General features: G+C 36.8%; 1 protein-coding gene across 1 annotated transcript in view; it reads right to left on the bottom strand.

Annotated features, from left to right (window-relative positions):
- Nucleotides 1-19,744, bottom strand: part of TMTC2 (transmembrane and tetratricopeptide repeat containing 2) — a 433,234-nt gene that overhangs the window by 176,125 nt on the left and 237,365 nt on the right. The window contains exon 4 of the mRNA XM_005679774.3: nucleotides 18,175-18,289. Within this exon, the coding sequence (XP_005679831.1) occupies nucleotides 18,175-18,289 (115 nt within the window). The remainder of the gene's footprint in view (nucleotides 1-18,174; nucleotides 18,290-19,744) is intronic.

Raw genomic sequence — 19,744 nt, 5'->3', positions numbered from 1 at the left:
AAGGTAATAAATGTTAAAAAAAAAAGAATTAAGTAAAAGAGAATAGGAGTATGAGAGCAGTGCAGGGGCTGCAGTTTAAATAGGGCAGCTGGGGAGCCTCATGCAATTCTTTGGAGCAAAGAATTGAAAGAAGTGAGTGATATGAGATATAATTTAGTCACAGTAATCATTTAGTACACTATTTATACGAATAGCATGCAAGATGAAAATAAGCAGCAGATGACAAGACATTAATTTTTAAAATTCATCATCTTAATATACAGATGGTCTCCCTCAAAACTTCAGTTGTACTTTAAGAAACTTCTCCAACATATGAAGCAACTTCTCCCAAGATGAAGGCCAAATTAGTTACGTTTTGCGTAAGAGAAAAAAATAAAATGGAAGACAAGATTACTGTATTTCCTGGTGTGTCTAGGAAATAATTCTCAAGTCACGGTAATTGTAAATCTGCAGAGGACTGACTGGAACTACACAAATAACAAATTCACATCTGTTCACTTTTCTACAAGAGTAGAGGAAGATGCTTTTTTTTTCCCCCATGATGTAAAACCTCCTTCTGAGAAAACTAAAATTAATTTATTTGAAATCCTGCTGCCTATCAGCCAGCACTGCCCACATGAATATAATTTTAGGAACTACAACAACAAAAATGCTTCTGGCCATTTGAGCAACTTTCAATCAGTTTTAAAGTTAAACCAAACACGAGGCACTAAAAAACAGGATGAATCTCTTAATAAACCTCTTTTCTAGGCTTTCTAATACATGTCGTCAAATGCACCTACAGTGCACTGGATAAACAATGATTATAAAATTAAAGGCTGTTTTAACGAGATTTCAGAAAAATGTCTTTCATCGTTTTTCCAACATGGAAAATAGTTTAACTCTCTCTGCACAGCTAATTTTGAATGAACATTTCTACATGCAAAAGCGTGACCCACACTGTGCCATTTTAAAACTCTATTCGTAATAGAAAACCTATAATTCAAACAAGCAGAGGAAGGATCTAATCTCCTCCTTTCTGTTGCCAGGCTCCTATTTTTAAAAAGATTCTGATTTCTCTCAATTTTACTTTAGGTTGCAATGGGGAGGGCAACATTTAACAACATTTAGCAACATTCTTTGCTTCCAGCAAGCAATCCTAGACATCAACATCACCATGTGTAGTATCCATCACTATAATGAAATGAGTGCAAAATAATAAGTGGTTTAATTCAGTCCTATCCAAAAGCACTTGTTAGTACCAAGGAGGTGTCAAGGACTTCACTAAGTGCTGGAAACAAAGACGTAAATAAATTATATCCCCAGCTCCTAAGGAATCCCTAGCGTGAATTTCAATTCTTTGGTCATTGTGTCCATGCATTTTGTAGGAGACAAATTATTACTTCTCCATTTTTTGCAGACAAAATGTTATCCTCTACTACATTCAGAAGTGCATAATATTTCCCAGTTTCTAGACCCATGATTAATGTCAATATTTTGCCCCTACAGGGACACAAAATCCTCATAGAAATACTTCTCCACAGTACATGATCTGTGGCCATTTTCTCCCTTCTTTCTGTCCTATACATCAGCTTCTATGGCATCGCATACCCTAGGTTTCTTTCTTTTTCTTTGAGCACACTTTATGGTTCCACTTTCAATACCAACCTCCTTTAATACTGGTGTTACCCAGGATGCCATCTATGGTCCTTCTTTCCTTTATCTACATATATACACACATTACACACACACACACACACACACATGCCCTCCACAATTATTTATAGTTCGTTTCAACTCACACACTTGTATAATTACTCCTAAATACTACATCCTCTACTGCAGAATACTCTCATGAGTAGTAGAAACACCATTCTAGCTGCCTAGTGGATGCCCAATAGTCATCTGAAACTTACACAGTCAATTCTGTACAATTTTCCTCCTAAATGAACTTGTTCGTTTGTCTTTCTAGTTTGACTCCTCTTGTCTTTCTCTTTATTATTCTTCCTTTAGCTCCAAGCTGAGCTAAGTTTTTACCTTTTCATAATAATACAAGCATCTCTTGCTTAGAAGAGATGTTGCTTTATTAACATTTTTAAATCCAAACTTCAAGCTACCTGAGGACAGAAACTATACTCTGTCAGTTTATTCTCACCATCCAACATCTATCACTCTGAGGGCTCTAATATTTGTTGAATGAATGATTGAACCCTTATTTCCAATAAACAAATTGCATATGTGTTCATACCTATTTGCTGTTGTTGTTCAGTTGCTAAGTGAAAGTTGCTCAGTCGTGTCCGACTGTTTGCGACCCTATGGGCTATACAGTCAGTGGAATTTTCCAGACCAGAATACTGGAGTGGGTAATCTTTCCATTCTCCAGGAGATCTTCCCAAGCCAGGGGGTCTAACCCAGGTTTCCCACATTGCAAGCGGATTCTTTACCAGCTGAGCCACAAGGAAAGCTCAAGAATACTGGAGTGGGTAGGCTATCCCTTTTCCAGTGGATCTTCCTGACTGAGGAATTGAACCAGGGTCCCTTGCACTGCAGGCGGATTCTTTACCAACTGAGCTACCAGGGAAGCCCTTCAGTCACTAAGCCGTGTTCAACTCTTTGCAACCCCATGGACTGCAGCACAGCAAGCTTCCCTGTCCTTCACTATCTCCCTGAGTTTGCTCAGACTCATGCTCATTGAGTCAGTGAGGCCATCCAACCATCTCATCCTCTGTCACCCCCTTCTTCTCATGCTCTCAATCTTTCGCAGCATCAGGGTCTTTTCCAACGAGTCAGTTCTTCACAGTTCAGTTCAGTTCAGTTCAGTCGCTCAGTCGTGTCCGACTCTTTGTGACCCCATGAATCGCAGCACGCCAGGCCTCCCTGTCCATCACCATCTTCCACAGTTCACTCAGACGCCATCGAGTCAGTGATGCCATCCAGCCATCTCATCCTCTGTTGTCCTCTTCTCCTCCTGCCCCCAGTTCCTCCCAGCATCAGAGTCTTTCCCAATGAGTCAACTCTTCGCATCAGGTGGCCAAAGTACTGGAGTTTCAGCTTCAGCATCTTTCCTTCCAAAGAAATCCCAGGGCTGATCTCCTTCAGAATGGACTGGTTGGATCTCCTTGCAGTCCAAGGGACTCTCAAGAGTCTTCTCCAACACCACAGTTCAAAGGCATAAATCCTTCAGCGCTGAGCCTTCTTCACAGTCCAACTCTCACATCCATACATGACCATAGGAAAAACCATAGCCTTGACTAGACTGACCTTAGTCGGCAAAGTAATATCTCTGCTTTTGAATATGCTATCTAGGTTGGTCATAACTTTCCTTCCAAAGAGTAAGCGTCTTTTAATTTCATGGCTGCAGTCACCATCTGTAGTGATTTTGGAGCCCAAAAAGATAAAGTCTGACACTGTTTCCACTGTTTCCCCATCTATTTCCCATGAAGTGATGGGACCAGATGCCATGATCTTTGTTTTCTGAATGTTGAACTTTAAGCCAACTTTTTCACTCTCCACTTTCACTGTCATCAAGAGGCTTTTTAGTTCCTCTTCACTTTCTGCCATAAGAGTGCTGTCATCTGTATATCTGAGGTTATTGATATTTCTCCCGGCAATCTTGATTCCAGCTTGTGCTTCTTCCAGCCCAGCGTTTCTCATGATGTACTCTGCATAGAAGTTAAATAAGCAGGGTGACAATATACCGTCTTGATGTACTCCTTTTCCTATTTGGAACCAGTCTGTTGTTCCATGTCCAGTTCTAACTGTTGCTTCCTGACCTGCATACAGATTTCTCAAGAGGCAGGTCAGGTGGTCTGGTATTCCCATCTCTTTCAGAATTTTCCACAGTTTATTGTGATCCACACAGTCAAAGGTGTTGGCATAGTCAATAAAGCAGAAATAGATGTTTTTCTGGAGCTCTCTTGCTTTTTCCATGATCCAGCAGATGTTGCCAATTTGATCTCTGGTTCCTCTGACTTTTCTAAAACCAGCTTGAACATCAGGAAGTTCACAGTTCATGTATTGCTGAAGCCTGGCTTGGAGAATTTTGAGCATTACTTTACTAGCATATGAGATGAGTGCAATTGTGCGGTAGTTTGAGCATTCTTTGGCATTGCCTTTCTTTGGAATTGGAATGAAAACTGACCTTTTCCAGTCCTGTGTCCACTGCTGAGTTTTCCAAATTTGCTGGCATATTGAGTGCAGCACTTTCACAGCATCATCTTTCAGGATTTGAAACAGCTCAACTGGTATTCCATCACCTCCACTAGCTTTGTTCGTAGTGATGCTTTCCAAGGCTCACTTGACATCACATTCCAGGATGTCTGGCTCTAGATTAGTGATCACACCATCATGATTATCTGGGTCGTGAAGATCTTTTTTGTACAGTTCTTCTGTGTATTCTCGCCACCTCTTCTTAATATGACCAAATGGAGCTTCGGCTTCAGCATCAGTAATTCCATTGAATATTCAACGTTGATTTTCTTTAGGATTGACTGGTTTGATCTCCTTGCTGTCCAAGGGACTCTCAAGCATCTTCTCCAGCATCACAGTTCAAAAGCATCAATTCTTCAGTGCTCAGCCTTCTTTATGGTCCAGCTTTCACATCTGTACACGACCACTGAAACACTCATAGCTTTGACTAGAAGGACCTTTGTAGGTAAAGTGATGTCTCTGCTCTTTAATACATTGTCTAGGTTTGTGATAGCTTTTCTTCCAGCGAGTAAATATCTTTTAATTCTGTGGCCGCAGTCACCATCTACATGATTTTGGAGCCCAAGAAAATAAAATCTGTCATTGTTTCCACTTTTCCCCCATTTATTTGCCATGAAGTGAAGGGACCAGACACCATCATCTTCATTTTTTGAATGCTGAGTTTTAAGCCAGCTTTTCACTCTCCTCTTTCACCTTCATCAGGAGGTTCTTTAGCTCCTCTAGGCTTTCCTGATAGCTCAGTTGGTAAAGAATCCTCCTGCACAGCAGGAGACTCCAGTTTGATTCCTGGGTTGGGAAGATCCCCTGGAGAAGGAAAAGGTTACCCACTCCAGTATTCTTGCCTGGAGAATTCCATGGAAAGAGGAGCCTAAGGGGCTACAGTTCATGGTGTCTCAAAGAGTCGGACACGACTGAGCGACTCAGTCTTTCTGGTTCCTGTGACAATATAGTGGGGGAAATCCCGCCAAACACTACTTCTACAGGATAACCCTGTCAATCTTCTCTGTGTTTTTATTACACAAGTAGGTTTCTCTGGGACTGATCACCCCAGGCAACTAAGAACCCCAGGCACCTGACCTGATAGCTTCTTCCTGCAAACCACTTACAAAAACTCACTAAATACTTTGAAAGCTGTAAAGTGAGCTTTTATGTTGCCTATAATATGTACTCTGAATAATCACATATGATGGTTTACACTATAAAACCTGCAATGAAAACTTTTTCATTATGTGTCTTTTTTAATCAATCTGTATGTATTACAATTTAGCTTCTCCATTAAATTATTTCTGACTTCTTCTTTATCATCCTACAGATGTCTAGGTCATCATATATTAATTTTCTTGCCTTAATCTATCCTGGCATCTTGACAAGACAGAAGACTTGGACAAATTTCTTGAATGTAGTATATAGCATTCTACATCCTACAGCATATAGTATAGCATCCAAAACTCGAGTGGATAATTTAATGCTAAAATATAGTCAAGAATTTACATGCACAAATACATATAAATGGTTGATGAAATCATCAAGCATGGTTAAACTGCCCTAATTTCAAATAATTACTAATTTCTACTTTTGAAAATATTTTCAATAAAAGCTACACTTATATCCTTAGTTGATCCACTTTTCCTGTAGGGATGGTTAATCTTATAGGAAGTCTACAGATTAGAATTGAAAAGAATTGAAAGATACATTTAAACAATGTATTTCTATAAATAAAAATCAATTATATAGCCACTTACACATCTCAAGTAGGATTTTAAACAGATTATTTCTATTTTAGGAACCATGAAATATCATCACAGTTTTAATAAATCAGAATAGAAGTAAATGCTTTATTATTTACTATTTGAGTTTTTCTGATTAACCAAGATATCAGAATTTGTTGTGCTGAAATATCCCTTAGCTGGTTATCCAATTATATAACATAATTATTTTCTCTTATCAATTAAAAAAATTTTTTTTTCAATATGTTTGTCATAAAGAAAATATTTTGGGTTTGGTGGGAGAAAGGAAATGAGAAGTCAGATCTTGACATCAGATGATATATTCCAGAATCTTTATCCCACCTCAGTATGTATACAATAACCATGTTACCTGTGAGGTAATTTTACTACTCTTACATTTTCTGGACATGGCTTTTTCATAGGTATACATAATGGAAAAAGTAGTGGAATAAATCAATACAAAGAGTTAAATGGGAACATGACTAATAACATGAGTTGGAAAATAAGAGAATTGACTAGATATACTTAGCAAACTGGAGACTGTTTTCTAGCAAACTTGCATTTTGTTAAGTTTATTTTCACTTAGTGAAATCACTCGGAGAAGGCAATGGCACCCCACTCCAGTACTCTTGCCTGGAAAATCCCATGGACAGAGGAGCCTGGTAGGCTGCAGTCCATGGCATCGCTACTAGCTGGACACGACTGAGTGACTTCACTTTCACTTTTCACTTTCATGCATTGGAGAAGGAAATGGCAACCCACTCCAGTGTTCTTGCCTAGAAAATCCCAGGGACGGGGGAGCCTGGTGGGCTGCCGTCCATGGGGTCGCACAGAGTTGAACATGACTGAAGCGACTTAGCAGTAGCAGTGAAATCACTAATCAACTTATTTAATAATTTATTAACTCATTAATTAATCCATATATACATAGTTTAAATCATTCATTAGATTCTTAATCACCATGGATTAGTGCACAATTTAAAGCTCATGTGCTTAGCATGGTGCGTGGTACCGGGGATGGAATGGTACCTAAACATCCCTGGCCTTATAGAGACTGCACTGTAACTAACAAAAACATGGTATCATGTATCTAAATGTGTGTGTGTGCATGCTAAGTTGCTTCGATCATATCCGATTCTTTGCAACCCTATGCGCTGTAGTCTGCTAGGCTCCTCTGTCCACGAGATTCTCCAGCTAAGAATATTTGAATGGTGTGCCATTTCCTCCTCCAGGGGATGTTTTTGCATTGGAAGGTGAGATCTTTACCGCTAGTACCACCTAGGAAGCCCAATATGTAAATATGATCCATACTAAAAAGAAACAAGTGTTAGTTGCTATGGTAACATCTGGGACCAACTATTCATATTCCTATTCTGGTAATAAGAAAGGTATCAAGAAATATTCGCAGAGAAGTATACAGGTATGTAAAAGTATGAGGCCAGGCAAAAACAATGAGGAGTAGGGTATAAAGAGGTCATAAGAGGCGACAACAGAGAATGTTGCAGGCAAAACAAACAGTATGTGCAAAGGCCTCCCAGCAAATAAGAATATAACATTTGGGAAAAATCCAAGAAAGAACTTTCAACTAAAACCCAGACACATGATAGAGCAACAACAAAATTTGGAATCAGTTATCTTTAGAAAAAAGTAAAACCTAAATAATCAGAACAACCAGTTTAAACTGTAATGAGTGGGAATAAAAGAATCTAATTCACATTAGCAGAAATACTTTTTTGAAAAAAAATAGAATAAATCATCAACAAACATGTGAGACTTTCCCAAACACAATACTTTAAATATGGGAAATTTAAAATTTGAAATAAATACAGAAATACATTTATCTGGAAGGGATATTTCAAGAGTAGAACAATGTCGGTTTACCTCCCTTGAACATATAGTCACTGAAAAATCAAACAAAAGCCCAAATGGACTTTTCTAATACAATTTAACAAGGCTGTGTTAAGTTCATATTAAAAACAAAACACAGAAGAATAATCAAGAAGTGCTTGAAAATAAATAACAAGAATGGGAAACTTATATTTTAAAATGTAAAATATACCAGAAGTTATATTAAATGAAACAATTTGTTCTTGGTGTAGGTTATCAAAAGACCAAAATAAAGCCCATAACAACCTTTTGTTTACATATAATTTAGCCTATGTGAGAAGCAGTTAATAAATTACTACGGGGACATTATGTTTCATTTTGGGGGAAAAAAATCAACTTAATACAAAACATATACTCAGGGTAGACCAAGTAGCTGAAGAAAAAATAATTCTAAAAACATTTTAAAAATGGACAATAACTTTTTAAAATAAATGCAGAGCCTTAAAGGAAAGGGTCTATGGATTATATATTTATATATATATATATATATATAGACTCAAGTTATATACAATAGAGTATCATAAGAAAATTAAAAATACAAGCAAAAACTAGGAGAAAATACCTGCAGAACAAATGTTTGTGTTAGACATATAAGTGCAGCAGAGGGGCCTATTTTTACCTTAAGTCTTATAAATAAACAAGAAAAACATCTCAGTAAAGAATCAGGTAAAATGGCTGAGAATTCGGTATGCTTGAGCCCCTTGTTATTCACCTTAAACTACCACAACATTTCTAACCAGCTATACTCCAATACAAAATGTTTTTGATGTTAAAAAAAAAAGAACTAGGTAAGAAACCTGAATAATTAATTTCTAGAAAAATTACTAACAGTTTATAAACAAAACAAACTCCAAGGGTAATTGGGGGAAATGAATGAAGCAACACAGTCTTGAAACCATCCTACTGGACATTTATTCATGCTGTCTATGTAATAGACCCAACTGAAACAATATAATCAGAGGTAGTAGTGAAAATTATGACACATGTGTACATACACTCAGGAGTAAAAAATCACTGGTTATGCACATACGCAGGGGAGAAGTTAAAACTATGCTTGTATAACTACATGTTATAACTACATATACAAAAAAGTAAAAAGATATGTATTAGACGAGGGGATAAGATGTGTAAGGAATGCAATAATAACTTTTATATTTTACTCATATTTTTCAGTAGTGTTCCGGTGTTCTACAACAGTACTGTATTCAAGTACAAACGAAGTGGTAAAATGATCAATTAAAACAAAATCAAAGCATATAATAAGTGTTAGGTTTTGTTCTTGCCATGTGAACAAGTAGGTGGGTACCTGCAAGCTGTTTCACCTTCTTCCAGGAATCACTAAAGAGCCTGATGAGTCATGTATCCAGAGCTCTGATGACTCCAAGCCACTGGAATATGACCAAAGTCTCTCAGCCCCATTCATCTGATATGAGATATGGCAAGCGCTTCCTGGCATTCCTGTTTGATAGCCTCTCTTGAATTCTGTTTTGAGAGACCTGTTGACTTCCCTGGTATCCTCTGCGCACCCCTCTCCATTCCTTACATGCACATATCCATGGAAATTGGCAGGAAACCTTGCCCTGAACTCTAACCACTTGGCCAAGTGTTATGTCCCCCCTCATTTATACAGATCTCACTTTCACAGGCTTCTCATGCCTTATTTTCAGTGAGGATTCATGGAATGGCTCAACCCCATTTTCAGGTAGTCCCACCAGCATAGCTCAGCTGGTAAAGAACTGTCCTGCAATGCAGGAGCCCCTGGTCCAATGCCTGGCTCAGGAAGGTCCCTGGAGAAGGGATAGGCTACCCACTCCAGTATTCTTGGGCTTCCCTAGTCAATCAGCTGGTAAAGAATCTGCCTGCAATGTGGGAGACCTGGGTTCAGTCCCTGGATTGGGAAGATGACCTGGAGAAGGGAACGGCTACCCACTCCAGTATTCTGGCCTGGAGAATCCCATGGACTGTATAATCCATGAGGTTGCAAAGAGACATGATTAAGCAACTTTCACTTTTTCACTTTACTTCCCCCCTCATGTCTACACATCTCACTTTCATAGCCTTCTCACGCCTTATTTTCAATGAGGATTCAAGGAATGGCTCAACCCCATTATCAGGTAGTCTCACCACTTTCATTTTGTAATCTCTCATCTTTCTAACCTCTCAAGGGCCCTCAAAACCTGACCCTGAACAAACAAACAAATCTCTCATTAGAACGGCATCTATGGTGACAACTCTGCACTTGACATTTCCCTCACTGCTCTATGCTCCTAAATTAATTCCTCTGAAGACAGATCTCTTGGCATCATGAGATATATAAATGTGTTCTATGTAAATTTCTAGATTTGTTAAGGAGTCTTTCCCTTAACCCCTCTCTCCCATTAAAAACTCATGTGCTTGGCATTGTGCTTGACACTGGGAATAGAATCTATCACTCTGCCTCAAAATAAAGCTCCCAACAGGCAGCTATTGTGGGCTGAATTATATCTCTCCTAAAAACGATGTGTTGAAGTTGTAACTTTCAATACCTTATTTGGACAAAGGGTCAATGCAGATGAGATGTGGTAACAAGAGTGAGCCCCTAATCTGCCTGGGATCCTTATGAGTGGGTGCAAAGGCAAAGTCACACAGGAAGATTGTCATGTGACGACAAAGGCAGAGACTGGAGTCATGCAGCTGTGGGCCAAGCAACTCCAAAGAATCCCAGCAAATCCCAGGAAAGAGGGAAGGAAGGATTCCCCTAATGGCTTCAGAGGGACCATGCCCCGTGGACACCTTCACTTTGTACTGCTAGCCTCCAGAACTGGGCCACAATAAATTTCTATTATTTTAAACCACTTAATTTGCAGTACTTCATTGTGGTAGCCCTGGGAAACTAACACAGGAATCAACCCTAACATAAATGTATTTGTTTCTGAAACTTGAAGAAAATACAACTCTGAATACCTTATTCAAGAAGGCTCTTGTTGTCCAGAATTGTTTAGTGACAATGATCAAAACAATCATTGAAAGAACCACAAATGTGGCTATCTAATATCCATTGCTAACCTTATCACTTCTAGTAATAAATGTAACCTCCTCTGCTCTGATATGAATTTCATAAATCATTTGTAAAGTCAACAAATGCAGTTCGAACTTCTGAAGATATGGAGAGATATAATGACCAATAAGAAACTGCCACTCCCTCAAGAAGCTGAATTTGAATCATAATGACCACTATATTTCAATATAAAATATGGTATTTCTATAACTTTAAACAGATAATCATTACGTTGCAGAAGTATTTATCTATTCCTAGTCTATGTCTTGTTCACTGAGGCAGATGTTGCTCAAAAGCTTTCCTAGCACTTCTGGAGATGATCATAATTTTTTGCCTCTTCTGACTTTTTAAATTTAAAGAGCACAGCAACTGAATTGTGGTATCGAATACTCCACCATAAATCGTACAATACACCCCATGTGAAAGTGGTGTTATAATCTTTAATATGCCACTGCATCCATATGTTAATTTTAAGGTATGTTTACATGTATATTGTACTGATGTGCTCAGTCATGACTGACTCTTTGCGACCCCATGGACTATAGCCCACCAGGCTCCTCTGTCCATGGAATTTTCCGGGCAAGAATACTGGGGTAGGTTGCCATTTACATGTATATTCATAAGTCTAAGTAGCCTGTTGTGATTTTGTTATTTGTTCTTGCTTGTTTGCTTTCTGTTTTTGAGTTTCGTTGTCATTATTCTCTTCTGTTTTTTGGTTTTCAATTACATCAGACTTTTTACTATCCATTTTATCTAGCTTCACAAAAATAACTGAGAAGTCTAACTAGTGCAACAAATACTATTTGATTAAAGATTTGATAGAACTTACTCATGAAATGCCTTTATTTCTTGGGGGAGAAAATTCTTCAATGTGGTTTTCAAATTTTTCCAAGGTTTTGATTCAGATTGTCTACTTCTTCTTGGGCTAATGTTAATCATTTATATTCTCCCAGAACAGTATCCATATTACTAAGATTTTAATATATATAACTAATATTGTTATTTTAAGCTTCCATATATCTGAATCCAGGCCCATTCTCATTCTCAATATTGCATATTTGAGATTTTGCATTTTGTCCATGATCTTTGCCATAAATTGTTGATCCTTTAATAGAATAAGCTCTTACATTTATTCATTACTTCCCATTGTTTCTCCATATTCTACTTTATTAGCATTTTCTATCTTTAGTTCTCTTAAATTTATTAGTTTATTGTATTACTCCTTTCCTAGCTTTTCAGATTAGATGATTACTTACATTTTTATAGAATAAAAATGACAGCTAATTTATGGTGGCAAAATCTCTATTATGAACAGAAATAATCCCCTCTGTTATGTAAGATAATCAAAAAATTGATTAAAACACATTAAGTTTATTATCTGCATTCTGAAATCTGGTGTCTAATGAAATATTCAGTGTTCTATTGAATTCCCTGTTTAGGTAGCAATTGGAAGAGACTGGCTGGGATAAATCTATAACAATGAAAGAATACTGAGTATTTTTCAGACGAGAAATCAATTATATTTCTGATGGCAGTGGGCAGTGTAGTTAAAAGGTTGAAAGTCGGCTATGCATTTATAAGATTTGACAGTGTAAATCACTGAGCAATGGTCCATCTGACTTATCCCTGAAAATTTATTATACCTGAAAAGATTAATGAGTATCGTAAGGCAGATCTGTTAAACTGGCCTTAAAACAACTTGTGGGGACTGCTGAATTTTAATAAATTTGACAATATGAATAAAAGACTAAATACATGCTATGCAATAAATGTAATACATCGATTGCTATTAACAGTAGAATTGTTAGAAGTAGGCAAAATGGTTAAGGGGGTCAAAAGGTGTAAATGTGAGTTATAAGATAAGTAAGTCCTAGAGATATAATGAACACATGGCAAAGTGACTAGTTAATAACATTACATCATATATTTAAAAGTTGATAAGAGAGAGATGCTAAATAAAAGTTCTCATCACAGGAAAAAAATTTGTAACAGTGTACGGTGACAGATGTTAACTCAATTTCCTACAGTAGTCATTTTGCAATATAAATAAATATTGAATCATTGTACATCTGAAACTAATAAAATCTTACAGTCAATTATACCTCAACACAAAAAGGTACAACTAGGTACTGTTTTAAATTTCACATTATATGACTATAATCTGTAACATGGATTGAAGTGATATTAAAATGTGATAATGTTTAGGCAATTTAAAACAGTTTCTATAGTACTTTCTCAAAGGCAACTTAGCTCAGATGTACAAAACCATGATGTTTTTAACAAAATAGTACAGCCTGAGTTTAATAAACTAAGGAACTATCATAAAAAATTTAACTTATACTTTTTGTTAGATGTAATTCCTAGTATTTTATTTCTACATGAAAGGTGTTTTGAACTAACTATTTTCTTGAATTTGAAAGTTGTATACTAAGATTTTTTTTTTCCTCAAAATCTTGGTTTATTTCTGCCAGCTTGGGCAGAAATACTATTGTTGCAGCTTTGTAGCGTCAGAACATCTTAAGTTCAAATATTGGCTCCTCTACTGTGTGTGCAATCTTACACAAATTATCTGAGTTTCATTTTCTTTTTTGTGCAGACATCAAGTGAAGATAAACTGTCATAGCATATATAAGCAACTAACAAGAGTAGTTAGGACACAAATATAATTCAAGTAACTATTCCCAAAGAAAAAATTTAAAATTATTCTATCATGAGAGTTGCATTATAAAGAAAACTGAATGCTGAAGAATTGATGGTTTTGAACTGTGGTATTGGAGAAGACTCTTGAGAGTCCCTTGGACTACAGGGAGATCCTACCAGTCCATTCTAAAGGAAATCAATCCTGAATATTCATTGAAAGGACAGACGCTGAAGTGGAAATGTGCTGCAAAGAACTGACTCATCTTAAAAGACTCTGATGCTGGGAAAGATTGAAGGCGGGAGGAGAAGGGGATGACAGAGGATGAGATGGTGGTATGGCATCACCAACCCAATGGATATGAGTTTGAGTAAGCTCCAGGAGTTGGTGACGGACAGGGAGGCCCGGTGTGCCGCAGTCCATGGGGGTTGCAAAGTGTCGGAGATGAATGAGTGACTGAACTGATAGCTATACATATGCACTGTTTGGATATAACTTGGTATTAATTACTCTTGTATAAAAGAAGTCCTCAAAGTTTTAAAATCTTTTAATGCAATGCTTCCTAAACTTCAGATATAACCATTTATCATTTGTGCTATTTCTTACTTAATAGTTTTCCAAATCATTTTTTTTTTCTCTTTTCTCTCCCAGAACAGTATTTGGTTGTGCTAGTTATATTTTTAAAATATAAACATAAAAATAAAACTATAGGAATTAATTTAAAGACTATCTCTGGCTTCTTAGAATCATCCTGAGTCTGGTCAGTGGTGGCATACCTGTCTTTAGGAATTATTGTTTTGAAGTTACAAAATGAAATGTGTTTCCAAGTTATATTCCAAATGAAAATTTCCAGCAATATGATTTTTTCTACAATTTACAAAGCAGACAGATTTATGAACACTGAATATGTTTTTTAAAAAATCTAGGTTACTTGTTTAAAGCAAAGTAGAGGACCTAATAGGAGCTTATGATTCTCAACAGCTTTTATGGCTCAGTGATAGAGAATCTCAGTGGTAGAGAATCTGCCTTGCAAGGCAAGAGACAGAGGCTTGATTCCTCGTCTGGGAGGATCCCATATATCTCAGAGCAACTAAGCCTGTGCACCACAACTACTGAGCCTGTGCTCTAGAGTCCAGAAGCCACAACTATTGAAGCCCATGAGACCTAGAGCCCATGCTCCCCAACAAGAGAAGCCACTGCAAGGAGAAGCCCTGGCTTTGCAACTGCAGTGTAGTCCTCACGCGCCTCAACCAGAGAAAAGCCTGTGCAGCAATGAAGACCCAGCACAAAAATGAATAAATAATACTATAAAATGCATCGATAAATATGAGCATTTCATGTTAACTACTGTAACAGCTTCATTAGTTTCAGGTTTGGGGCATAAAGCATCTTTAAGAGACTTAACTGATAATATGAAATGTGATTAACAACTGCTGCTACCACAAAAGAATGTTATTGGGCTAAAGTGAGCAAAGCAAACTCCTTTACTTTCAGGATTTGCAATAGAACAAGGAATAATTTCTGTATATTAGAGAAAGTTACGTGACATAGCATATATATCTCAAAAAATGTTTTTATATTTGTGAAATAGTCCTTAAATTCTCCATGAGAAAAGCTGGCTTAACTACATAAAAAAACAGAAAAAAAAAAAAAAAGATTGCTCCTAGGTATACATGATACCAAGCATATTTATGATATTATGGGTTACAAAATACCTATCAGTGTATTTTATACTATTTAATTAAAATCATTGAAGGATTCACCTATTTTGAAACATAATTATGTAGCAGAATTCTGTGAACCACATGGGTTATAAAACACAATACATCAAAAATCACTGCCACCTTTTCTTGTGGAATTACCTGTTCATCTGAGGTAACAGTAAAGTGTTGTTAAAGAAACTTGCCATATTAAAAACATTACTTTGACACTATTTATGCCATATCTCATTTCCTACAAATGGTGAGGTGGAGGGACCCAATCTTATTAACAACCACTCCTCCAGCAGCAATTTTCATTAGGGTTCAGGGAGGTTTATCTATGCGTTTTCACAGTTTATATATGCATCCACAGAGTGAGCTATAAAATGCAGTTATTAAATTCTAGCTGAATTATATTCATCTAGTTGAGTAAATTTCTCAAAGAATAAGTGTGGGTAGACATTTTCTTTTTCTTTCAACCCTTGCCCAACAAACATCATCAAAAGATAGTTAACTTTTTAACCAATGGCTGCAGATGAGAAAAACAAGTTCAGAGACGAGATGCTAGTTGTCCAGCTTTTCCCCCCGAAAATGTATAAAAAATAGGCACAAGAAGCAAAGTGGCCATATGTGACCCCAAAAGCTCCCTCTGACAATATCATTTTCAGAGGCAAAAGTAAATAAACATTTGTATAAATTTATTAAACTGATAAGGTTCTTTTTCATGAAATAATAAAGCATGAAATTATAATTTATTATTTATTATGAATAATAAACTATGAAATTAAAAGATGCTTACTCCTTGGAAGGAAAGTTAAGACCAACCTAGACAGCATATTAAAAAGCAGAGACATTACTTTGTCAACAAAGGTCCATCTAGTCAAGGCTATGGTTTTTCCAGTAGTCACGTATGGATGTGAGAGTTGGACTATAAAGAAAGCTGAGCACTGAAGAACTGATGCTTTTGAACTTGGTGTTGGAGAAGACTCGTGAACGTCACTTGGACTGTAAGGAGATCCAACCAGTCCATCCTAAAGGAAATCAATCCTGGGTGTTCATTGGAAGGACTGATGTTGAAGCTGAAACTCCAATATTTTGGCCACCAGAGCTAACTCGTTTGAAAAGACTCTGATGCTGGGAAAGACTGAGGGCAGGAGGAGAAGGGAATGACAGAGGATGAGATGGTTGGATGGCATCACCTACTCAATGGACATGAGTCTGAGTGAACTCTGGGAGTTGGTGATGGACAGGGAGGCCTGGCATACTGCGGTTCATGGAGTCACAAAGAATCGGACACGACTGAGCAACTGAACTGAACTGAAACTATGAATCAGTAATATGGTATCGTCATATTATTTAGATAAAGAAGACATGGGGGGGGTAGTTTCGCTAGAGAATCTAGATATATTCATTCAAGAAAAGAAAAAGATGCAATCTCAAATTATTTCAAGGAAATGCTGGTTATACACACACACACACACATATATTTATTATGTACATGATGAAGTATAAAACATCAAAGATCTCGTAAATATCAGGGGCTGTATAAACTGGAGAGGGAGTGCTCCACCTGAAGGCACAAGTTAAAAAGAGAAAATTGAACTCTGCAGGTCAACACAAAACACACATTGATCTAATGTAGATTTCAGGCCAAAAGACTGAGACCCCAGGTTTAAAGTCTGGGAGGTTAAAGCCAAGGTAAACGTACAAATAGGAAGTTAAACTGAGCTCATCGTGTCTGCTTTCCCTGAAAATATCTTGATTTTGGTTTGTTTTTCTCTTCCTGATATTTTTAAAAATGTATGTGCTTGAGATTTAGCCATATTAAAAATGAAGTTGAAAAATTAATTTAATACTATGGATATTGCATTGTAGTCATTAAACACAAGCAGTAGACATCTTATGATGCCTGTTCCCTTTCTACAGGGAACTGGTCCTCCGCCCTTCTATTCCAATCCTGGAGGCACTGTCAATGGAGATCTGTTTCAAGAATGCACGACCTTAGGAAGATTATTCAGGACCTTTTTCAGGATTAATAGACACACCAAGACAGCTCCTTCCGAGCCTGAGAACCCTCTATATGCATAGAGGTGTAGGAGTCATCTCATTAACATAGACAGAGTACCAGAAAAAGCAGTGAACCCTGAGGAAACCAAAAATACAAAATACAGACAAATACTCAAAACATAATAAAGCACCTGGGTCTATTTATGCCTTCATCTAGTCAACCCCAGGAAATTTTAAATTATGGGGGCTAAGAAATTCTCTTTTGTGTTTAAGCAAGTTTAGACTAAGGTTCTATTACTTATAAACAAAGAAGTATCCAATGCAAGAGACAGCAAAGGATTTCAGCTTAACTTGCATTTATCCACTCACATCTAACTGCACCTCCTCAACTTTCCATTCAAAGAACAGAAGAGCATTTTCCTCCAGTGATTTTTCTAACCTAACATACACAGGCATTCCAAATTATCCCATTATTCCAAACTAATCATCACTACTTTTGGAGGACAGGGTGGAAAAAGAAAAATATTATCTTATTAACTTCCCAGTTTCAGTACATACTTTCTATACATACTTTGACAGCAGCGATTCTTTAACAGAGGATAAAATCTACCATTAAAAAATCAAGATATCAATTATATAGAGCATCATGCATAGCAGCAGTCTTATTTTATGAACCCAAGTACTAAGGTACAAACTTAAAAAAAAAAAAAAACTAAACTAAAAGCAGTTAAACAATTTTTGTATGTTATATGGCATACTACTTCAAAAATTTCAGCCATATTATGTCAATACACATGAATATCAGTGATGTGACCCAAAACAAAGAGTTGTAATACAAATACCATCTATTTGCTCACCTCAGAAGCATGATTCATGAAAAGACTTTCAGGATATTAGCTATCATCATATCCATTTCCAGCAGTGAAAGCAATAGCCTTGCTCATCACATGTTTCAAAGATACCAAACCAGGGAAAGCAACGCATACTCACAAATTATAAAGCATGTCAGCCATGTTGCTTCGGTAATACAAAGCATTTCTATAGGCGCTTTCAGCTTCAGAAATTTTGCTCTGACTCTTGAGAACATTTCCAAGGTTACCCCACGCTGCCAAAAAAAGAAAGAAGTATTCAGACTAGTGTCATTCCGATTATATATGATATACTATCAAGCTGTCAGGAAGTACCACAAGGAGAGAAAAAAAATCTCATAGAACATCTTTAAGAAAGAAAATTTATTTCCTTTAAACTCAAACTGAGGGGTTACATGTGAAAGCCTAAAGGATGATGATTACATCTCAAAGCAAATATATACACATACAATTCATCATAAGACCAAGAACGATGTTATCTTAAGATCACCTACAGATTTGAAGCTCTTTCAAATTTCAGTAGAGTTCTTCACGAACTGAAATTGTTGTATACCTACTAAACCAGAAACTGTAAGAAATGATCTTAAAATAAACAAAGGTTTCATTCAAAAACAAAAACACTGATAAATAACAGAAGAATTGGGAATCAAAAAGAAGACAACTAAGATCAAAGATGTAAAGAGGCTTAATAATCATCAGAATATATCAGCAAAACATTATGCTCCTTAAAATAGTTAAGTATATAAGTTTTACTCATATATAATGCTTTTTTATCTTTCCTGCTAATAAATTCACAAGTGGGAAAATCAATGTTTGTGTTTTCACACATAATCACACTTAAAAATTTACATTTTCACTATGCCCTTTATTTTTCACTCCAAACAATCATGATTTCTCAATATTATAAGATACCCCATCACCAGCTGCCCACAAAGCAAGGCGCTCAAGCAGACCTATCCCTCAAACTTGGATGCTTCTCTTGTCCTTTTTCCTTCCCACAAGGAGATGGGTTGCTGGGCCCTTAAACCAGAGTCCCTCCCAACTAGAAGACGAGGATGAGAAGGCTCATGTGTGTCAAGATCTATTTATCTGGAGAATTCCTAGTTCTATACGGAGAATGAAAGGGTTTGAGATACCAATTTTCAATGCATAAAAATGCATAGAATCGTTTGATCCCAAATTTGCTTGTGTACCCTGTAATTTAACACACTGTGCCTTCATTTACTAATCTGCAACATGGGAGAAAATAATATCTCCTGGGTTTTTTGACAAGGACTAAATGAGTTAGTATATGGAGAGTGTTTAAGATAGTGCCAGCCATGTGGCAAACACTCCATAAATGTTGGCTATTATCATTAATATTGTAATGGATGCTCTTCACAATTTACAGTGTCAAGCACTGCTTACAAAAACAGGATCAAATATAATGCACTTTACATACTTAGTACTATCTACGGAGAATAATAATCTTTCACATTTGGAAAGTCATATACCTTCTTTGGCTTCTGATGGAGAACAGAGGAGAAGCATATACTTACCATTATGCAGTACCTAATCATGCCACATACCACACCATATACTTGAAAAATATTCTCACTGAGCTCTCAACATAGTACTGTATATTAAAACCCTGTCCACTGCATGAATAAGGAAACAGACTCAGAGACACTCAAGAACTTGCCAAGTTAACA

This window comes from Capra hircus, chromosome 5, assembly GCF_001704415.2.
Source record: "Capra hircus breed San Clemente chromosome 5, ASM170441v1, whole genome shotgun sequence".
In the NCBI taxonomy this organism is placed as follows: Eukaryota; Metazoa; Chordata; class Mammalia; order Artiodactyla; family Bovidae; genus Capra; species Capra hircus.
The sequence above is the reverse complement of the archived record's forward strand: the minus strand, read 5'-3'. Positions and strand labels throughout refer to the sequence as shown.